Source organism: Gymnodraco acuticeps, unplaced genomic scaffold (assembly GCF_902827175.1).
Source record: "Gymnodraco acuticeps unplaced genomic scaffold, fGymAcu1.1, whole genome shotgun sequence".
Classification (NCBI taxonomy): Eukaryota; Metazoa; Chordata; class Actinopteri; order Perciformes; family Bathydraconidae; genus Gymnodraco; species Gymnodraco acuticeps.
In genome coordinates, this window is record NW_022991168.1 from 1,838,559 (window position 1) to 1,853,548 (window position 14,990).

General features: G+C 40.3%; 1 protein-coding gene across 1 annotated transcript in view; it reads right to left on the reverse strand.

The window, feature by feature from the left end:
- Positions 1-14,990, reverse strand: part of LOC117560681 (sodium- and chloride-dependent taurine transporter-like) — a 42,375-nt gene that overhangs the window by 5,367 nt on the left and 22,018 nt on the right. The window contains exons 4-14 of the mRNA XM_034237623.1: positions 13,684-13,772; positions 13,036-13,190; positions 10,741-10,873; positions 10,421-10,555; positions 9,679-9,782; positions 9,447-9,571; positions 6,262-6,374; positions 5,593-5,730; positions 3,991-4,093; positions 1,779-1,879; positions 155-325 (exon numbers count right to left, since the gene is read on the reverse strand). Coding sequence (XP_034093514.1) covers positions 155-325; positions 1,779-1,879; positions 3,991-4,093; positions 5,593-5,730; positions 6,262-6,374; positions 9,447-9,571; positions 9,679-9,782; positions 10,421-10,555; positions 10,741-10,873; positions 13,036-13,190; positions 13,684-13,772 — 1,367 coding nt within the window. The remainder of the gene's footprint in view (positions 1-154; positions 326-1,778; positions 1,880-3,990; positions 4,094-5,592; positions 5,731-6,261; positions 6,375-9,446; positions 9,572-9,678; positions 9,783-10,420; positions 10,556-10,740; positions 10,874-13,035; positions 13,191-13,683; positions 13,773-14,990) is intronic.

Sequence of the window (14,990 nt, forward strand, 5' to 3'; positions counted from 1 at the left end):
TTACTTTATTAAATATAACAAAAGACAAACTTTGTCAAAGAATAATTTATCAGTTTCTCTCAGGGAATTTGAATTTCCTCCACAACAGGAATGAGCATCTATGATCTAAAATAACCTACAAAACAAAACTGAACCATAAGGTTACTCCACCCACCTCGATGAGCGGCCCGTCAGAACGGAGGATCTTGATCACAACCACCATGGGGATGCAGATCATGGAGGTCAAGGCCAGACCCCAACCAATTCCAATGGCCCATTCAGGATACTCGTAGACCTTGTTGTACGTCAGTGGCTTGTACTTGACCAAGGAGAAGATCAAGCAGCCCTGGAGAGGAAGAGGAACAAATGTTCAAATACAAATAGTTTCACATAGGAGAGGAACAGAACAGACATTACCATTCACAAATGACTATGTATTTGACAACCCCTTTATACAGGAATTTAACTTAAACAATTCTGTTACTGCTGCTTTCTTTATCCTTATTTTTGTTGTTTTATTAACGTTTGCTTGTCTCTATAATTTTCATGTGAGATTGCTCTTTACATTTTTGCTTCCGTCACTTCTGCTGTAACGCAGCGTCCACACGGCGGCGTGCGTTGAAGCTTGCCGGCGGGCGTGTCTGAAACTCGACCAAGAACCAATCACATGAATCTCCCGCCCCGGACACACAAGCACGCGGTTTGATTGGCTAGAGTTTGTACTGGCATATGATTCGATTGGCTGACGCTTCCGTCGAAGCTTCAAAAGTTGAACATTGCTCAACTTTTGAAGCGAGCAAAGCGAAGCGACGCAACCACAATGCAGTTCGGCAAAGCGTGACATCACCCCATTCAAAGTGAATGGGAAGAAGCGTTGAAGCTTCAACGCACACCGCCATGTGGACGGGCCGTAACGCTGTCATTTTCCACGCTGCTAGGCTAAGGATTTCTGATTCTGATTTCTGATCTGTACTTAGGTTTTTCAATATTCTAATTAAACTTGGGACAAATTATTTTTGACAAATCAAGACAGTCTGTAACACATTAATATTGTGAGATGAGTGACAACTCAGTCCAGTTCATGTTCTGAAACCAGCGGAGTATTAAAACTAACTATTCAGTAGGTAGTTAGCCGCTAGTTTGCTTGCTAGCTAGCTAGTTATGCCACGCTGGTTACAGTAAAATTAGAAGAACAGCAGGCTTGTTGCCAGAGGCTGCGATCAGTGTAACTGTTGGTCTGCTGGGAACTGCGAACAAACTGACTTTTTTTCAACGTATGTGTATTCTCACCATAGAAACTTACAACCGCCATTTTATTTTTTAACTAGTCAAATGACCATTGAAAACAGTTCAATGTCTGCTTTACAAAAGTTCAAAGTTTATTTATTTTTTGGTTTCTTATTTTTCCAATTGATCAGAAATCTAAATGTGCTGTACCCCAAAGGGACATAACAACAGCCTTGTTGAGTGTATATTAACTCGTAATATATACTAAAGGGTGCCAATGGAGTATATATAATTACTCAATTATTTCATTATATATTTTTTCACCTTCTTTCAAGACATTTTGATGAAACATATACAGAAGGTTGAAGCGGATGGAGATTGTATTTCAATTTACCAATTTGAAATGGCGAAATGTGTGTTTAAGAAACATGCCAACATCATCATGACACGAGCACGAGATAGAGGAAGCAGAATAATGGTGGTTAAAAAAAAGAGGAATAAGAAGTCAAACTCTTTCTAAAAAGGTCTTTGGCAGACCAAACAGCTGATACTTACAATAACAACTATCTTACCATGCACAGTATAGGAGTGATATAACTCCAGCTATATTTCATCCAAGCATTTGGTCTGTAGCCCAGCATGTCCTCAAGTGCATCATAGTAATTATCAGCACCTATAAAAACAGTAAAACACCTTCTTATTAGTTTTTGCAATTCAATTCTTACTGAGTCACAGAATGCACCACAAAAATACAAGATGATGTTCGGGCACAGAGGTACTTCAAAATGCTTAACACAAAACATAAAACATGAGGGAATGAGGGATGTAAGTTGAGGTTGTTATTTATGTCAACCAGTCCGAAAAATGTTGACCTAAAGGTTAGTTTCTCCTTTGTAGGCACACAGTACAATACAGCTTCATCTATAGAGCACTTTAAACCTCCAGAACAAAGTGCTGTACAGTCAAATAAACAAAACAAAACATACACAAAATAACACAGCACAGCTCACACACCATAAAACAAGTACAAGTAAAAACAATAGACAATTTAAAAGCAATAAAAGCAACAGTCTAAAAGATGTTAATACGCTAAGGAGAAGAGGTGGGTTTTAAGAAGCGATTTAAAAGCAGGCAGTGTGGAGGCCTGTGTGATGTGTGGGGGCAGATCGTTCCACAGTGTGGGAGCCTGTCTGATGTGCGGGGGCAGATCTTCCACAGTGTGGCGGCCTGTCTGATGTGCGGGGGCAGATCTTCCACAGTGTGGGAGCCTGTCTGATGTGCGGGGGCAGATATTCCACAGTGTGGGAGCCTGTCTGATGTGCGGGGGCAGATCGTTCCACAGTGTGGGAGCCTGTCTGATGTGCGGGGGCAGATCGTTCCACAGTGTGGCGGCCTGTGTGATGTGCGGGGGCAGATCGTTCCACAGTGTGGCGGCCTGTCTGATGTGCGGGGGCAGATCGTTCCACAGTGTGGGAGCCGCTACAGAGAAGCAACAGCCCCCTCTGAGCTTTGACTTGGTTCTGGGCACATTCAGGAGCAGTTGATCCGCTGACCTGAGAGGGCGGGTGAGCGTGTAAGGGTGTAGCAGCTCAGAAAGATATGGTGGGGTCATGCCATTTAGGGATTTAAAAGCAAATAAAATGATTTTGAAATGAATCCTAAAATGTATTAGCAGCCAGTGGAGCGAAGCCAAAACGGGGGAAATGTGGTCATATTTCCGTGTGCCAGTTAGAAGCCTTGCTGCGGCATTTTGCACCCGCTGCAGACGAGCGAGGGAGGACCCACTGACCCCCATGTAGAGAGAGTTACAGTAATCCAGCCGAGTGGTGACAATGGCGTGGATTACTGTCTCAAACTGCTGTCTGGAGAGAAAAGGTTTTACTTTGGATAGCTGCCTTAGTTGCACGCCATCCAGGCCTTTATGTCCTCTAGACACTTTAGCAGTGGGCTAATTGAGTAACCCTCCTTCCTTTTTAGTGGGACATACATCTGGCTATCATCAGCATAGCAGTGGAATGTGATACCGTGCTTTTTAAGTATGGACCCAAGAGGGAGCAAATAGAGGGAGAATAGCAGGGGGCCTAATACTGAGCCCTGTGGGACCCCATACAGGAGTGGAGCAGAGGATGACTCGGAGTCACCAAGACTGAGTTCTATCCTTCAGATATGACCGGAACCATTCCAGCGCTTTCCCCTCAATGCCCACCCACTGCTCCAAGCGAGAGATCAGGATGTCATGGTCGACTGTATCGAAAGCAGCAGTTAAGTCAATGAGTAGAAGCACAACGCAGTCCCCAGAGTCAGTAGATAAAAGGATGTCATTCAAAACTCTTAAAAGCGCTGTTTCAGTGCTGTGCATAGTTTTCAAACCGGATTGGAAAACCTCCAGTATATTGTTCTCTTCCGGAAAAAACATAATTTGACTGTAGACAATCTTCTCCAGGATTTTTGGCTAACAGTAACCTGCATCCAAAATACCATGTAAAATACTTCCCTGTAAAAATGTATATTTAAAAATGTCCCAGTGCATTTCCAGTGTGGACAGATAGATTAGCTGTTTCTAAATGGACTTTGCTGTGAGTCTGTTATCTATCCCAAAGTGGATGCTCTTAGAGAGAGTGCAAAGACAAGCAGACGTCTGATTCAGTGCACGCAGACATTATAAAACAATACATGAGAGCCAATAATTTCCTGTGCACTTAAATCAACTAGTTATTTATTTAGTAAACATCCTACAGGCTCACAATATTTTGTTATATATATATATTTCCAAATGCTACTCACCATAAACCCAGGCAACAGCTATACATTCAAAGAATGCCACCCACAGAAGGCACACACCGCTAGCTGCATAGTAATCAAACAGCTGGAAAACATACATGCCACCCTGCGGAGAAACACAAATACAGGATGTTATAACACACTTTTCCAAGAGTACATTTCAGGCAATATTTTATATTGTTCAATCTCATTATCAACAGAAAACATGCTCAGGGTCCATATTGTTGTTTCTTGCGTTACATACAGTTTAAATAGAGCTTTATTTAGCCTTTGACATTTTTAAATGGATTTTATGCAAGTTAATTGATGTTTTATTACTTTTTGTTTGTTTGTCTGTCTTTGTTTTATAATGTGTTTAATGGATCAGATTATTAGTGTTTTATCACATTCGATTTGTTGGACCCTCTGTGTTTTATAATGTGTTAAGTAGCGTTTTTTTTTTAATTGATTTTAGTGTCAGTGCATTTTAAAAAGGTGTTTTGTTTTTATGTAAAGCACTTTGTAACTCTTTGGAAGGTGCTATATAAAAATAACATTTATAAATATCTTAACTAAATGTGAGTCTGCTACTGTTTCTGAGTGTGTATGTACACATCTGTCTTTGCTCGTGTGTGTGTGTGTGTGTGCGTGTGTGTGTAGGTGTCCAGTGAGAGACTGTTTTAACGATCATGGGAATCCTAAAGTTGAACCAGGCCACCGGAGCCATAAAAAGATGTTGTCATGGGAATAACAGAGGGAGCGAGGGAGGCAGGAAATAGAATGACAGTGTGAGAGGGAGGATGAGGACCATAAAGGCCTTTCAATAAAGGTCATAATATTAACATTTCAGCAGCCTGAATAGATGTTTTGATATGCTTCAGTATGACTGGCCATAAAAAACTCAAATGTAACAACTGACTGGGATTCTGTTGGGTTTTCCGTATGTGTCTTGCTAAGCCTCGGTGAGCCAGCATGCAGAATAGCAAAGTTTTGGGAGATAATGAGTTACATTTGTATTTGGCGAGTCAAAATGTCTGGAGTGAAAAGGGTATTTTGCTACAGGGCAAGTGTTAGGAGGATCATCCATAACAATGGTGTGACTGTATACTTAATAGGGGAGCAAATGTGGAATTTTCAAGACAGATAAGGTTGAAAAACAGAGAAGGAACATGAGTGATGCAAAGAGGAAGAATATCAGAACAGAGAAAATTAACTATAGAGAAAGAGTAGATGCGAATGAGAGGACATGAAGGAAAGACATGATGAAAAGAATAGACATGAATAGGAAAAAGATATTTGGAAAAGCTGGGTCTAATAATACAGGAAGGGAAGTTCTCATGACTTGGCAGTATAAATAGCCCTCTGTCACCCCCCCGGGGACTGACACTAATAGCTGTATGAACGCTGTTGTTCCTGGTGTATTCATCAGGGGTTAGAGCTCGGAATAAAGTCAGCAGCCATAGTGTTTATATACGATTCTCAAAATGTACTGTGTGCATGTTTAAACTTGATCATTACTGTGAGTGTGGTGGACAAATGTATCCAAAATAGCCATTTCCCTAACTGTTGATTGACTTTTGCACTGTTACATAAATGCTGGTCTCTTTTGTTGGCAGTTTTTTTTACCTTGGTAACCATGGTGAGTCCAAACAGGTAGCTGATGCTGCAGATGATAGCGATGAAGATCTCTCTGCGGTAACCCTTCCTTAGGAAGGACGGATACAGATCCACCAGTGATGTGATCTGCCCTTCCACCTCCACAAACTGCAGGGAATACAAAAAGAGTTCTTAAAAAAGATAGCATGATTAACCTTACGCATATTTAGTGCCCATCCTTTTAAAAGCATCACTTGTGTCTCATTTCTGCATCTATTGAATTGGTTAAAGCTGATTAAATGTATTTATTCCTTTTTTGTACATTTTCTTTTATGCAATACACAGTATTTATTTTTTCTTTCGATACAATGTACTTTTTTCTTGTTAGCAAATATAACATGTTAGGGCCCCCCCCTGTTTTTAAGTTCCCCTCCGAATTTTCCATCACATTAAACAAACCCACATACGGTAATTCACGTTTTGTTGGTCAAATGTATGTTGGTTTCCTCACCCATGTCAATTAGACACCATTTATTGTTTGCCTACAAATACCTATAGAAAATGATTAGGGCCACATACATTTTTCTTTTGAGATTTGACCAAGTCAAGTCAGAATTATGACTTTAAACTCTGAATTCTGAGAAAAAGTCTGATTTCTGAGATTAAAGTTCATTTATCTTCATATATATTTTTGCTAACCTGACTGTCGAGGCCAAGCAGCAGCAGCATAACGAAGAAGAGCACTGCCCACACTGTAGGGAAAGGCATCATGGATACAGCCTTGGGATAGGCTATGAACGCCAGGCCTGGACCTGCAGAGGAGGGGGGTTGGGGTAAGAGCAAAGAGAGAGGGATGGGGGGGAGGGAACATTAGTATTACGATAAGCTCATCTGATCTGCCTCTCTGTGGGAAAAAGAAAACCCAAACAAAGGAGATGCAAAACCAGATTTGAATTTATGATCTAACCTGTGCTACCATTCTGCATTTACACGGTTATGTGTTATGTTTTGGTATTTAGCGTTAGGTGTTGTGAATAAACAGGTATTAAGAATGTCTTATACACATCTTTACTTACCCGAATCTTCCTTTTTTATAAATATTACGTACAAGATCCCTAACTTTGTGCACTTAACACATTAAACTATGTATTACTATTTACGATGACTTCTTATCATTAAAAACATAAAGTATTATAACAAAGTTAAACAGAACAACTATAAAGAACAGGTCAAGTATAGTAATTAAAGTAAACTGTTCTGAGAAGTGTGTTACTGCATCTCTGCGGAAATAAATAAGAGAGAAGTTGTGAAGGATAATATAAATAATATATACAAGTACATAATGTAGAGGATTGTATATGTGTGTTGAGTTCCCTAAAGGACCAAAGATCCAACATTGCAGGTACTTTATGAAATATTTAACCTACTTGTGCTTGATTCACCTTTCCAGGCAGCTGGAAGACAGTTAACTCCTGGAAAAGGTTAATCAAGGCTTGGCTTTTCTCAAATAATATAATTTTTAAATAACACCTACATCACTGTAGCCATTTTGCATCCCTGACTGAACTAAGAAATAGTGTCTCTATGAGGAATGCAAAAACAGCCCAAACAAAACAGCAGCTGATGTTAACTGAGTTGTCAAATAAAAAGCAAAAGGTTTCTTTTTTTTCTTTTTTAATACCAGAGGTCTAAATTGACGTAGATGCTAACTTGGAAACTGTGAAAACAGAAGTTAAAAAACAAGAAAGCAGCCATAACAGCAAAACAGCATCGCAGCTGATAGCATCATACAGTATGTAAGTATGTTCAGCTTTTGTTGCAAATAATGACAAGGCATCCAACCAAACACCGCGTTGACTAACAACTAACAACTTCTATTCCCTGAGATGCTAACAGAACGCTAATCAAGTATATCAAAATCGTAAAATAAAATCACCATCAAACAGTGTGATATCATTACTGTACAACTTTACAAAACACAAAATACTACATATTTAAACCTATTTTTTAGAACAGACTTGTTCGTAGTAGCATGATATATGAGTTCTGTATATTTAGTCAGCTGAGTCTCTGAATTGATAACATTCATATACAAAGTACAAGGGAATCGAGTAATCGCAGTTAAGGCAGACTTACTTGAGATTTCCCTACACTTTCAAATAACTCTATTGTTCAACCTAAAGGACAACATTACCTTTCCATTAACAACTGAGTTCCCTGTTGCTCTGCCTAGTTCCTTTTTATACTTTGCTAACCTGTGAGGCATCAACCCACTCACCAAACACAACGTTGATATTGGATAATTCTGCTCAAATTGGGGCTTTGCCCATCGGTCTGAAAGCCCGTTATTCCAAAACTCAAAAAGTCTGATACATTTCCAATTGGAGCCAAATCCCATTGTTCCAAAGGTCGATTGCTCCAGAAAACTTGTCTAATTAATTGTCTCTGCATAAAACATGTCTATTTATTATGCAGAATGTATTGATCAGACCTGTAATCTTTGCCTTTATTGGTTGAGCTGGTCATGTTTAGGCATTGGCAGTAAGGCAAATCCAACCAGAGCCAGTAGGGCGAGTCATGCCTCCGCCATAGTAGGAATGCCTGATGATGTCATGGGCATCTGTTTTTTGGAGAGAGTGTATTTTTGGAACAATGGGCCTTTGGTTTTTGGGATAATGAGCTGTCGGACAAATGGGCCATCCAAAAAAAATGGCATGGCAATGCAAATAGGAGACCACAGAATTGTCCAATATTCGTATCGACTGGGTTGGCAGCATAGTCAGTGTTTGGAGTAAGCGGAATGCACTAATCTAAATTTGCACTATCAACCTAGATGATCTTGGGGAAATACTTAAAGCCTGGGTTTCACAAAAGCATTTTACAGTAACAACATCATTGCTATGTTATCAGCAAACATGAAAAGTTGCAAATTTATGTCTCATTTGATTTCAAACAGAATGCCTTATATCTTAAGCATGTAAAGGAAGTGAGTTAAATCAAGAAAAGACGAGATTCAAACTTTCCAAACAAACCCAATAGTTGTTCTAGATAAAAACAGATTTAACTGTTGGTGTACTAACACCTTTCTTAAAGTGTAATCTTAACTATATATTTTTAAAGCAAGCCAACATTCATATTTTCTTTGCTTTGGGATGTGAAAAACAAGCATTAATAAAATCCTTAGTCTGATTGTATCAGAAAACCAGGCATGGCTCCTGGCTTGAATTGGGCTAACTTTGTTAAATCACAAAATATGACATCATGAAAGATTGCCAATTCTAAAAAACCTTTTGTAGAAACAACTTATAACACCATATGTGTCAGTCAACCAGATAGGAACCACATCAATGGTCACATCAGTTTGTTACATGAAGGTAGAAAAGGAACCTCTCAGGACCAAAACTCTTGTGCATGTTTAGGCTAGCACACTGGCACAGGATACATTGTATGTCCCCACACCGCTTGTTCTGTGTAAACCCTAGCTTGTTCTTTATGCCTTTTAGGGTTAGGCTTAGGTCTAACTCTTAATCTTTTTGAAAACTAAATACATTTTCCAACATCTCTCTCTTCCAAATCTCTTTCCAAATCCATTCAACTTTATTCACTCGAATGATGCGCTAATAAACCGATCAGATATTTTCTCACATTCTGCTTTTGTCAAGTAGTGTTTGATTGCGGAAACTTCCATATACCGATGCCGTCATTTGTAATTAATCCAGGAATCCTTTTAATACCAAGTTACCATTCATTTGGCCGAAAATAAACACATTGGCTAATTCTCTTTAGGGATTCGTTGCTGTTTTTCTTTGTCATTACTGTCGTTTATTTTGTTAACCAGGAAAGCAGCGCCCACCATCACTGCCACCTTTACAGAACCCTCGTACCTGACTCTGCCACATCAGCAATGTCCACCCCTTGCTCTTGTGCCATGAAGCCCAGGACGGAAAATATTGCGAAGCCAGACACAAAACTGGTACCACTGTTGAGGGCTCCCAGCAGCAAACAGTCCCTATGTCACACATATGTCATGAGGAGGATTTGTTAATGAACACACAACGATCCCGTCTCCCCCTCTCTCCACTACCGCTAACCCCTCACTGAAAACTGATGCCTCACCTGTAGCAGTTGTATTTGTACTTGTTGTAGCTCCCCAAGGAGGTCATGGCGCCCAAACAGATGGCATAGGAAAAGAAGATTTGGGTACCGGCGTCAATCCACACCTGTAAGTAGGAGGAGAGAGCGAATACAAAAAGGCTGAGGCCTGCTGATGAAGGGAATAACAAGGCATGGGTAATATCTAGCGAAGCTAGCTGGGTGGATATTTAGTTAATGTATGTGATGATTTTACCCTAAAATGCCAGCTTTAAAATCATTTTGAGGCTAGACTGACTTATAATAGTGAGAATTAGTGTAAATGCTGGCGGTTAGCAATGCCGGTGTCTTGCCAGAATTGGACTACCAGGAATTGGAACCGGGATATAAATGCAAGCTAGCTAGCTAAGTCATATATTGCTGCGCTAGCTTGATGCTCTAACGTTACAGCTGTCAATATTTCCAATATACTAGAATTTACATTTTGTTTCTTTAGGTCATTGGTAACACTGGGACTAGGGACTTCAGGGTATGTAGAAATCTAGTCTAACTATTCTGTTCAGACTAAACAGTCCCAAAAGTTAGCGATGATGACACCTGGATAACAATTATTTTAAATTACATTTCTCACATTTTATTTGCAACCAGAAAGACGTTTCACTTCTTCAACAGTAAGCAACGTGTGTAGATGTTTGGCTAGACACAGTGACTCTAAAAGGAGACCTATGTTGAGGGTTTCTCACTCAGGCAGTACAACGGCACCTACCTCTGGGTCCTGCAGACGAGCCAGGTCGGGGTACAGGTAGAATTTGATGCCGGCAGAAGCTCCCGGCAGGGTCACACCACGGATCAACAGAACGATGAGCATGACGAAAGGGAACGTTGCTGTGACGTAGACCACCTGAGAGAGAACACAATACAGAAAATAAAGGCACATTTAGGAAAAGCTCTTTAAAATATGTTACAGTTTGTCATTTTCTACAGAGGAAAACTACAAGTAAATGTTTTCCTCCGTATTAACAGTGGAAGACAAAATAAAATCAACTTTAAACCAGAAAGTAAAGGTTCACAGAAACATTTGTTTACCTTGCCAGTAGTCTTGACTCCCTTCCAGATGCAGAAGAAGCAGATGACCCAGACCAGCAGAAGACACAGAGCCAGATCCCATTTAACAGGACCTATATCCTCGATCCCATTGCTGATGCCCAGCACATTATGTCTGCAACACAGAAAGGAAAGCTTCGTAAGCGTATGGGTCCATCTGTTCAACTTAAGACATTATGTAACAGTGACAAAAAGCTACAGTGGATTTCATCAAATGTAAGTTAATCAAGTGGGCGAGTCACATGTGTGGAAGTGTTTATGTGTATCAACCAAATAACTGTGTAACCTAATCTACTATTTTTCTTTTGAACAGTTGAATGTATGGTCTTTGACTGGGGTGACAAACCAGACTACCAGCTCAATATTCTAGAAAATAAAAGCATGCCACCATTCATTCATTTGAGTTTTTCTAATGTGTCCACGTCGAGCAGCCACCCTTCAGCTCTGAAAACTGAAGCCAAGTGGGAAGTGCCTTTTTTGGTCATTAGACAAAATACGGATTAAAAAGGCACTTCCGGAACTTCAAAGTCAGATTGCATAGAAGTCTATGAAAATGAACATACAACTTGATTTTCTACCCCGTTAACATACTTATAATGTGTCTTCAATACAGCATTAGGTTAATTTAGTAAATGATGGTTCCATTTAGAGTCAAATGGATAATAGATGATAGAAGGGTATGCTTAGGGGCATTGGTAGAACTAGTACTTTACACGTTACCCCCTTTATTTAGCTGTGGAAAGTTAATCATATTTTGGTAGAATAATATTTATTCTTCAACATCCAACAGTTTTTCTAAGCGCTACCCTTTAGTGTCAACTGTAGATAATAAAAAGAACAAGATGGCTAAGGCCAGGGCCGGCCCTGACCAATTTGCTGCCCTAGGCAAGATTTTAGCTGGCGCCCCCCCCCCCAAAATGCAGACACTCACTATGATTCGCGCGTGCACAGTTGTGGCATGACCACCAAAACAAAGATATTGACACAAGATGTGTGCAACTGTATTTAGTTTCCTATCCATTTGAACATGATTTAAGTGGGGGGGGGGGGGGGACCTCACCTCCTCTAGGGGGGTCCGGGGGCATGCACCCCTGGGAAGACTTTTTTTTAATATTGAAGTTAAAAGCATCAATCTGGTGCACTTTAAGAGCAAAATTAGGAGATCTATGGATACATCTCTCAACAACCATATGAAACAGAACTGTAAGCAGATTTTCTTTATGGATATTTTACAAATCACTCCCCTTTCAAACTGTATTCTTGTTTATTAATAACAACTTTTTTGTACTGTCAGTATTTTATACCTGTTTTTCACCTATTCTTTTATTTTTTTATAACTATAATGATCATATAAAAGGTGTGCCTTTACCTCACTGAGCTGAGGTTATCAGAGCCTCTCAGTCTTTCAGGAGAGAGCTCTCTAAAGCTCTCCCCCCCCGCGGCCGCTTACACAGTAAATTCCAATGTTCATAAAAGCACACAGAAGCTGTGTACGTTTTTTGGGAGTTTGATTTATTTTAAATGAATTCAAATACAAAATTAAAACTTATAATTTCACACTAAAACCATTATTTCAAAAAAAATAACAATTTCACATAAACCTCTGGTTTTTTCTGGGACTGAGGCAGTTCAACTTGATTTTGGGGGGGGGTGTGTGCCATAGTTTATGGGCGCTGTACGCAATATAGGCGTAGTTATGTTAGTATATTATAATAAGATGTACTTTGTTGATCCAAAATCGGGAAATTGTGTTGTTATGAAATACATTTATTTATTTATTTTTTATTTCTAACTTTTTTTTTTCTTTTTTTTTTCGGCGCCCCCTATGGGTTGATGCGCCCTTAGCATTCGCCTATACTGCTTATGCCGAGGGCCGGCCCTGGCTAAGGCCAAAAATGGCAAACTAGAGGCTTCAAAAGATTAGTCCAGAAATCTAGACTACATCCACCTCTTGTCTCCTTTAGAACTGTAGATTAATTTATACGATCTTGTCGTATTTTGCTACGTATTTATATCAATGGACGCCATGAAACTTCCCAAACACAGCAAAATGAGAAAAATAAAAGCCGAGGGCAGGGTCTCTGTTGATAAAGACACCATCAAACATGTGCAGTTAATCATAGTCAAGTGATGATTCAGATGGACTATTGTTGAAGGAGTCAATACATTCATTCTACTCGCTTATCCTTTAGTTGAACATGACACATCACATTAGATGACATGAAAACATTACAGGTTATGTAAACGAGCATGTATGTGTGCTCTTATGCAACTCACTCCCAGAACTCGGTGACGGGGGAGGTGAAGTTAGAGAAGTTGGTGATGTTGGCACCCAGCAAAAGGGATTTGTTCTTGCGGAAGGTGTCCTCGATGCATCGATCCGTGTTCCAGGGCTGATTGCACTTGGCCCAGGGCAGCTCCGGCTGAAAACACTGAACGGAATAAAGAAGCAGGTTAGAGGACAATTTAGCTCAAGGACAGCCTTTCTTCTGATTGGTATCATAATTATGGACCTGAATAGGTGACATTTCTAAACACAGCTTCTCTTCTCTATGGTAGGTGGTCATGGCCTAAGTGTGACAATACACTCTTAGATGTTCTGGTATATAAAATAATAAACAGGACAAACTGTCTAACTAGAAGCAAATAACGCATTTTTTTCAAGTCAAACACGATTTCCCCAATAAGTACATTATTCTGAACCAACCATGGCTCTGGTGGCCCCTTTTACTTATCCTGAAACATTTTCCTAGAGTGTTTCTACAAAAAAGGCTGACATTCCAGCTAACAAGTACAGACGGGTCGAGTATCAGAAGTCAAACTGTCTTGATAAAAATCCAGTTTTATTCCTACAATGTTAGTTATTTGTGATGGAGGTGACAGAAAGATAAACGTTTTCTCTTGCCATCAGTTTCTCAAACCTACCTGGAACAGATAGTAGAGACCCCAGGCCAGGATGACGATGTAGTAGACATTCAGCAGAGACACGATCACAACGGAGGCGTAACCAATACCTGGAGAGAGAAGAGAGCTCAGGTTGAGGATACCAAATATTCCATCAACAGTCCAATAAATGGTCATCAAGATTAAAGGTCACAATGTGAGCAAACTCTCTGTTGAACAGGATTTGTATGGTAATAAAAGAAAGTGCAACAGGCATTTTTTTATCAAAGTGAATAAAGGCTTGAATGGTACCTTTTTCAAATACATTGTGAAATGTAAAGAAAACAACCTGATTGGAGGCTTGAGCGTATTGCCCTTGTAAATAAATGAAGGATATTTTCATCAAAATTCCCACAATTTACAACATAAAAGTTCTGGTAATGTTACATTTTGTAAAAAAAGACAGTTTTCAGTGTTGGGGAAATATTTTCCAAGGCCGAATTCTGGGGGTTTCAGCGGCCAACACAGCAGTTGAAAATAAGCAGCCGGAGATATTACTCCTATCGCCTCTGTAAACACGGCTCCAGCTGCCGCGGGTGTGTGTGTAAAACCTCCCCGTGTTTGTGGGGCTGGAGAAGTGCAGCTGAGAAGGAGAAAGTCACAGCTTTTTGTCTATAGCTTTAACTCACACCACCGCCGTCTCTATTAAAAACGAGATGGTCTAAAAGCACTCGTTGTTTGTGACCGTTTTCTACGTGCTGGCAAGGCCGGGGCAGCGCGAGGTGCGTGCATCACCCGATGCGCCACAGCTCTCTACTTTGCTGGAGGAACATTCTCTACATTGCTTGGAAGCGTTCCCTACACATTGCTAGAGGAGCTGGTGGCGGTCCGGAGTGCATACATACAATTATAGGCTAATTGATCACGGGTGGGCAGTGGCAAGTGTAAAACAAAACTGTGTTTCATCGTTGTGATGAACACGATAGCGGGTGTATAGGCTGGTCGTGTAGGACTACAGTTAACTGGGCTGTTGTTGGTGAGAAAGGGGAACGGAAGAAAGTCTATGTTCTCCTGGTCGGGGGTTCATAGCGCCACTAGAATAGAGTAGTGGTGTCGCAAGAGGATAAGCTAGTTATCGCTTTTGGATGGTCTTCAGGCACGATCTTAGCACTTGTGAGTCAAGGTACCCCATCTATTATTCCCTACCCCCTCTGAAACCTCTTAATTCAGACTAAATTGAGCTGGATGAACTTTGCTGTCACGCTGGTGTTTATTGCGAGTTCATGTTTGTTTGTCTGATTGTTTGTATTGGGGCTCTATATTGGTTTGTCTACCCGCCGTCTTGTGTA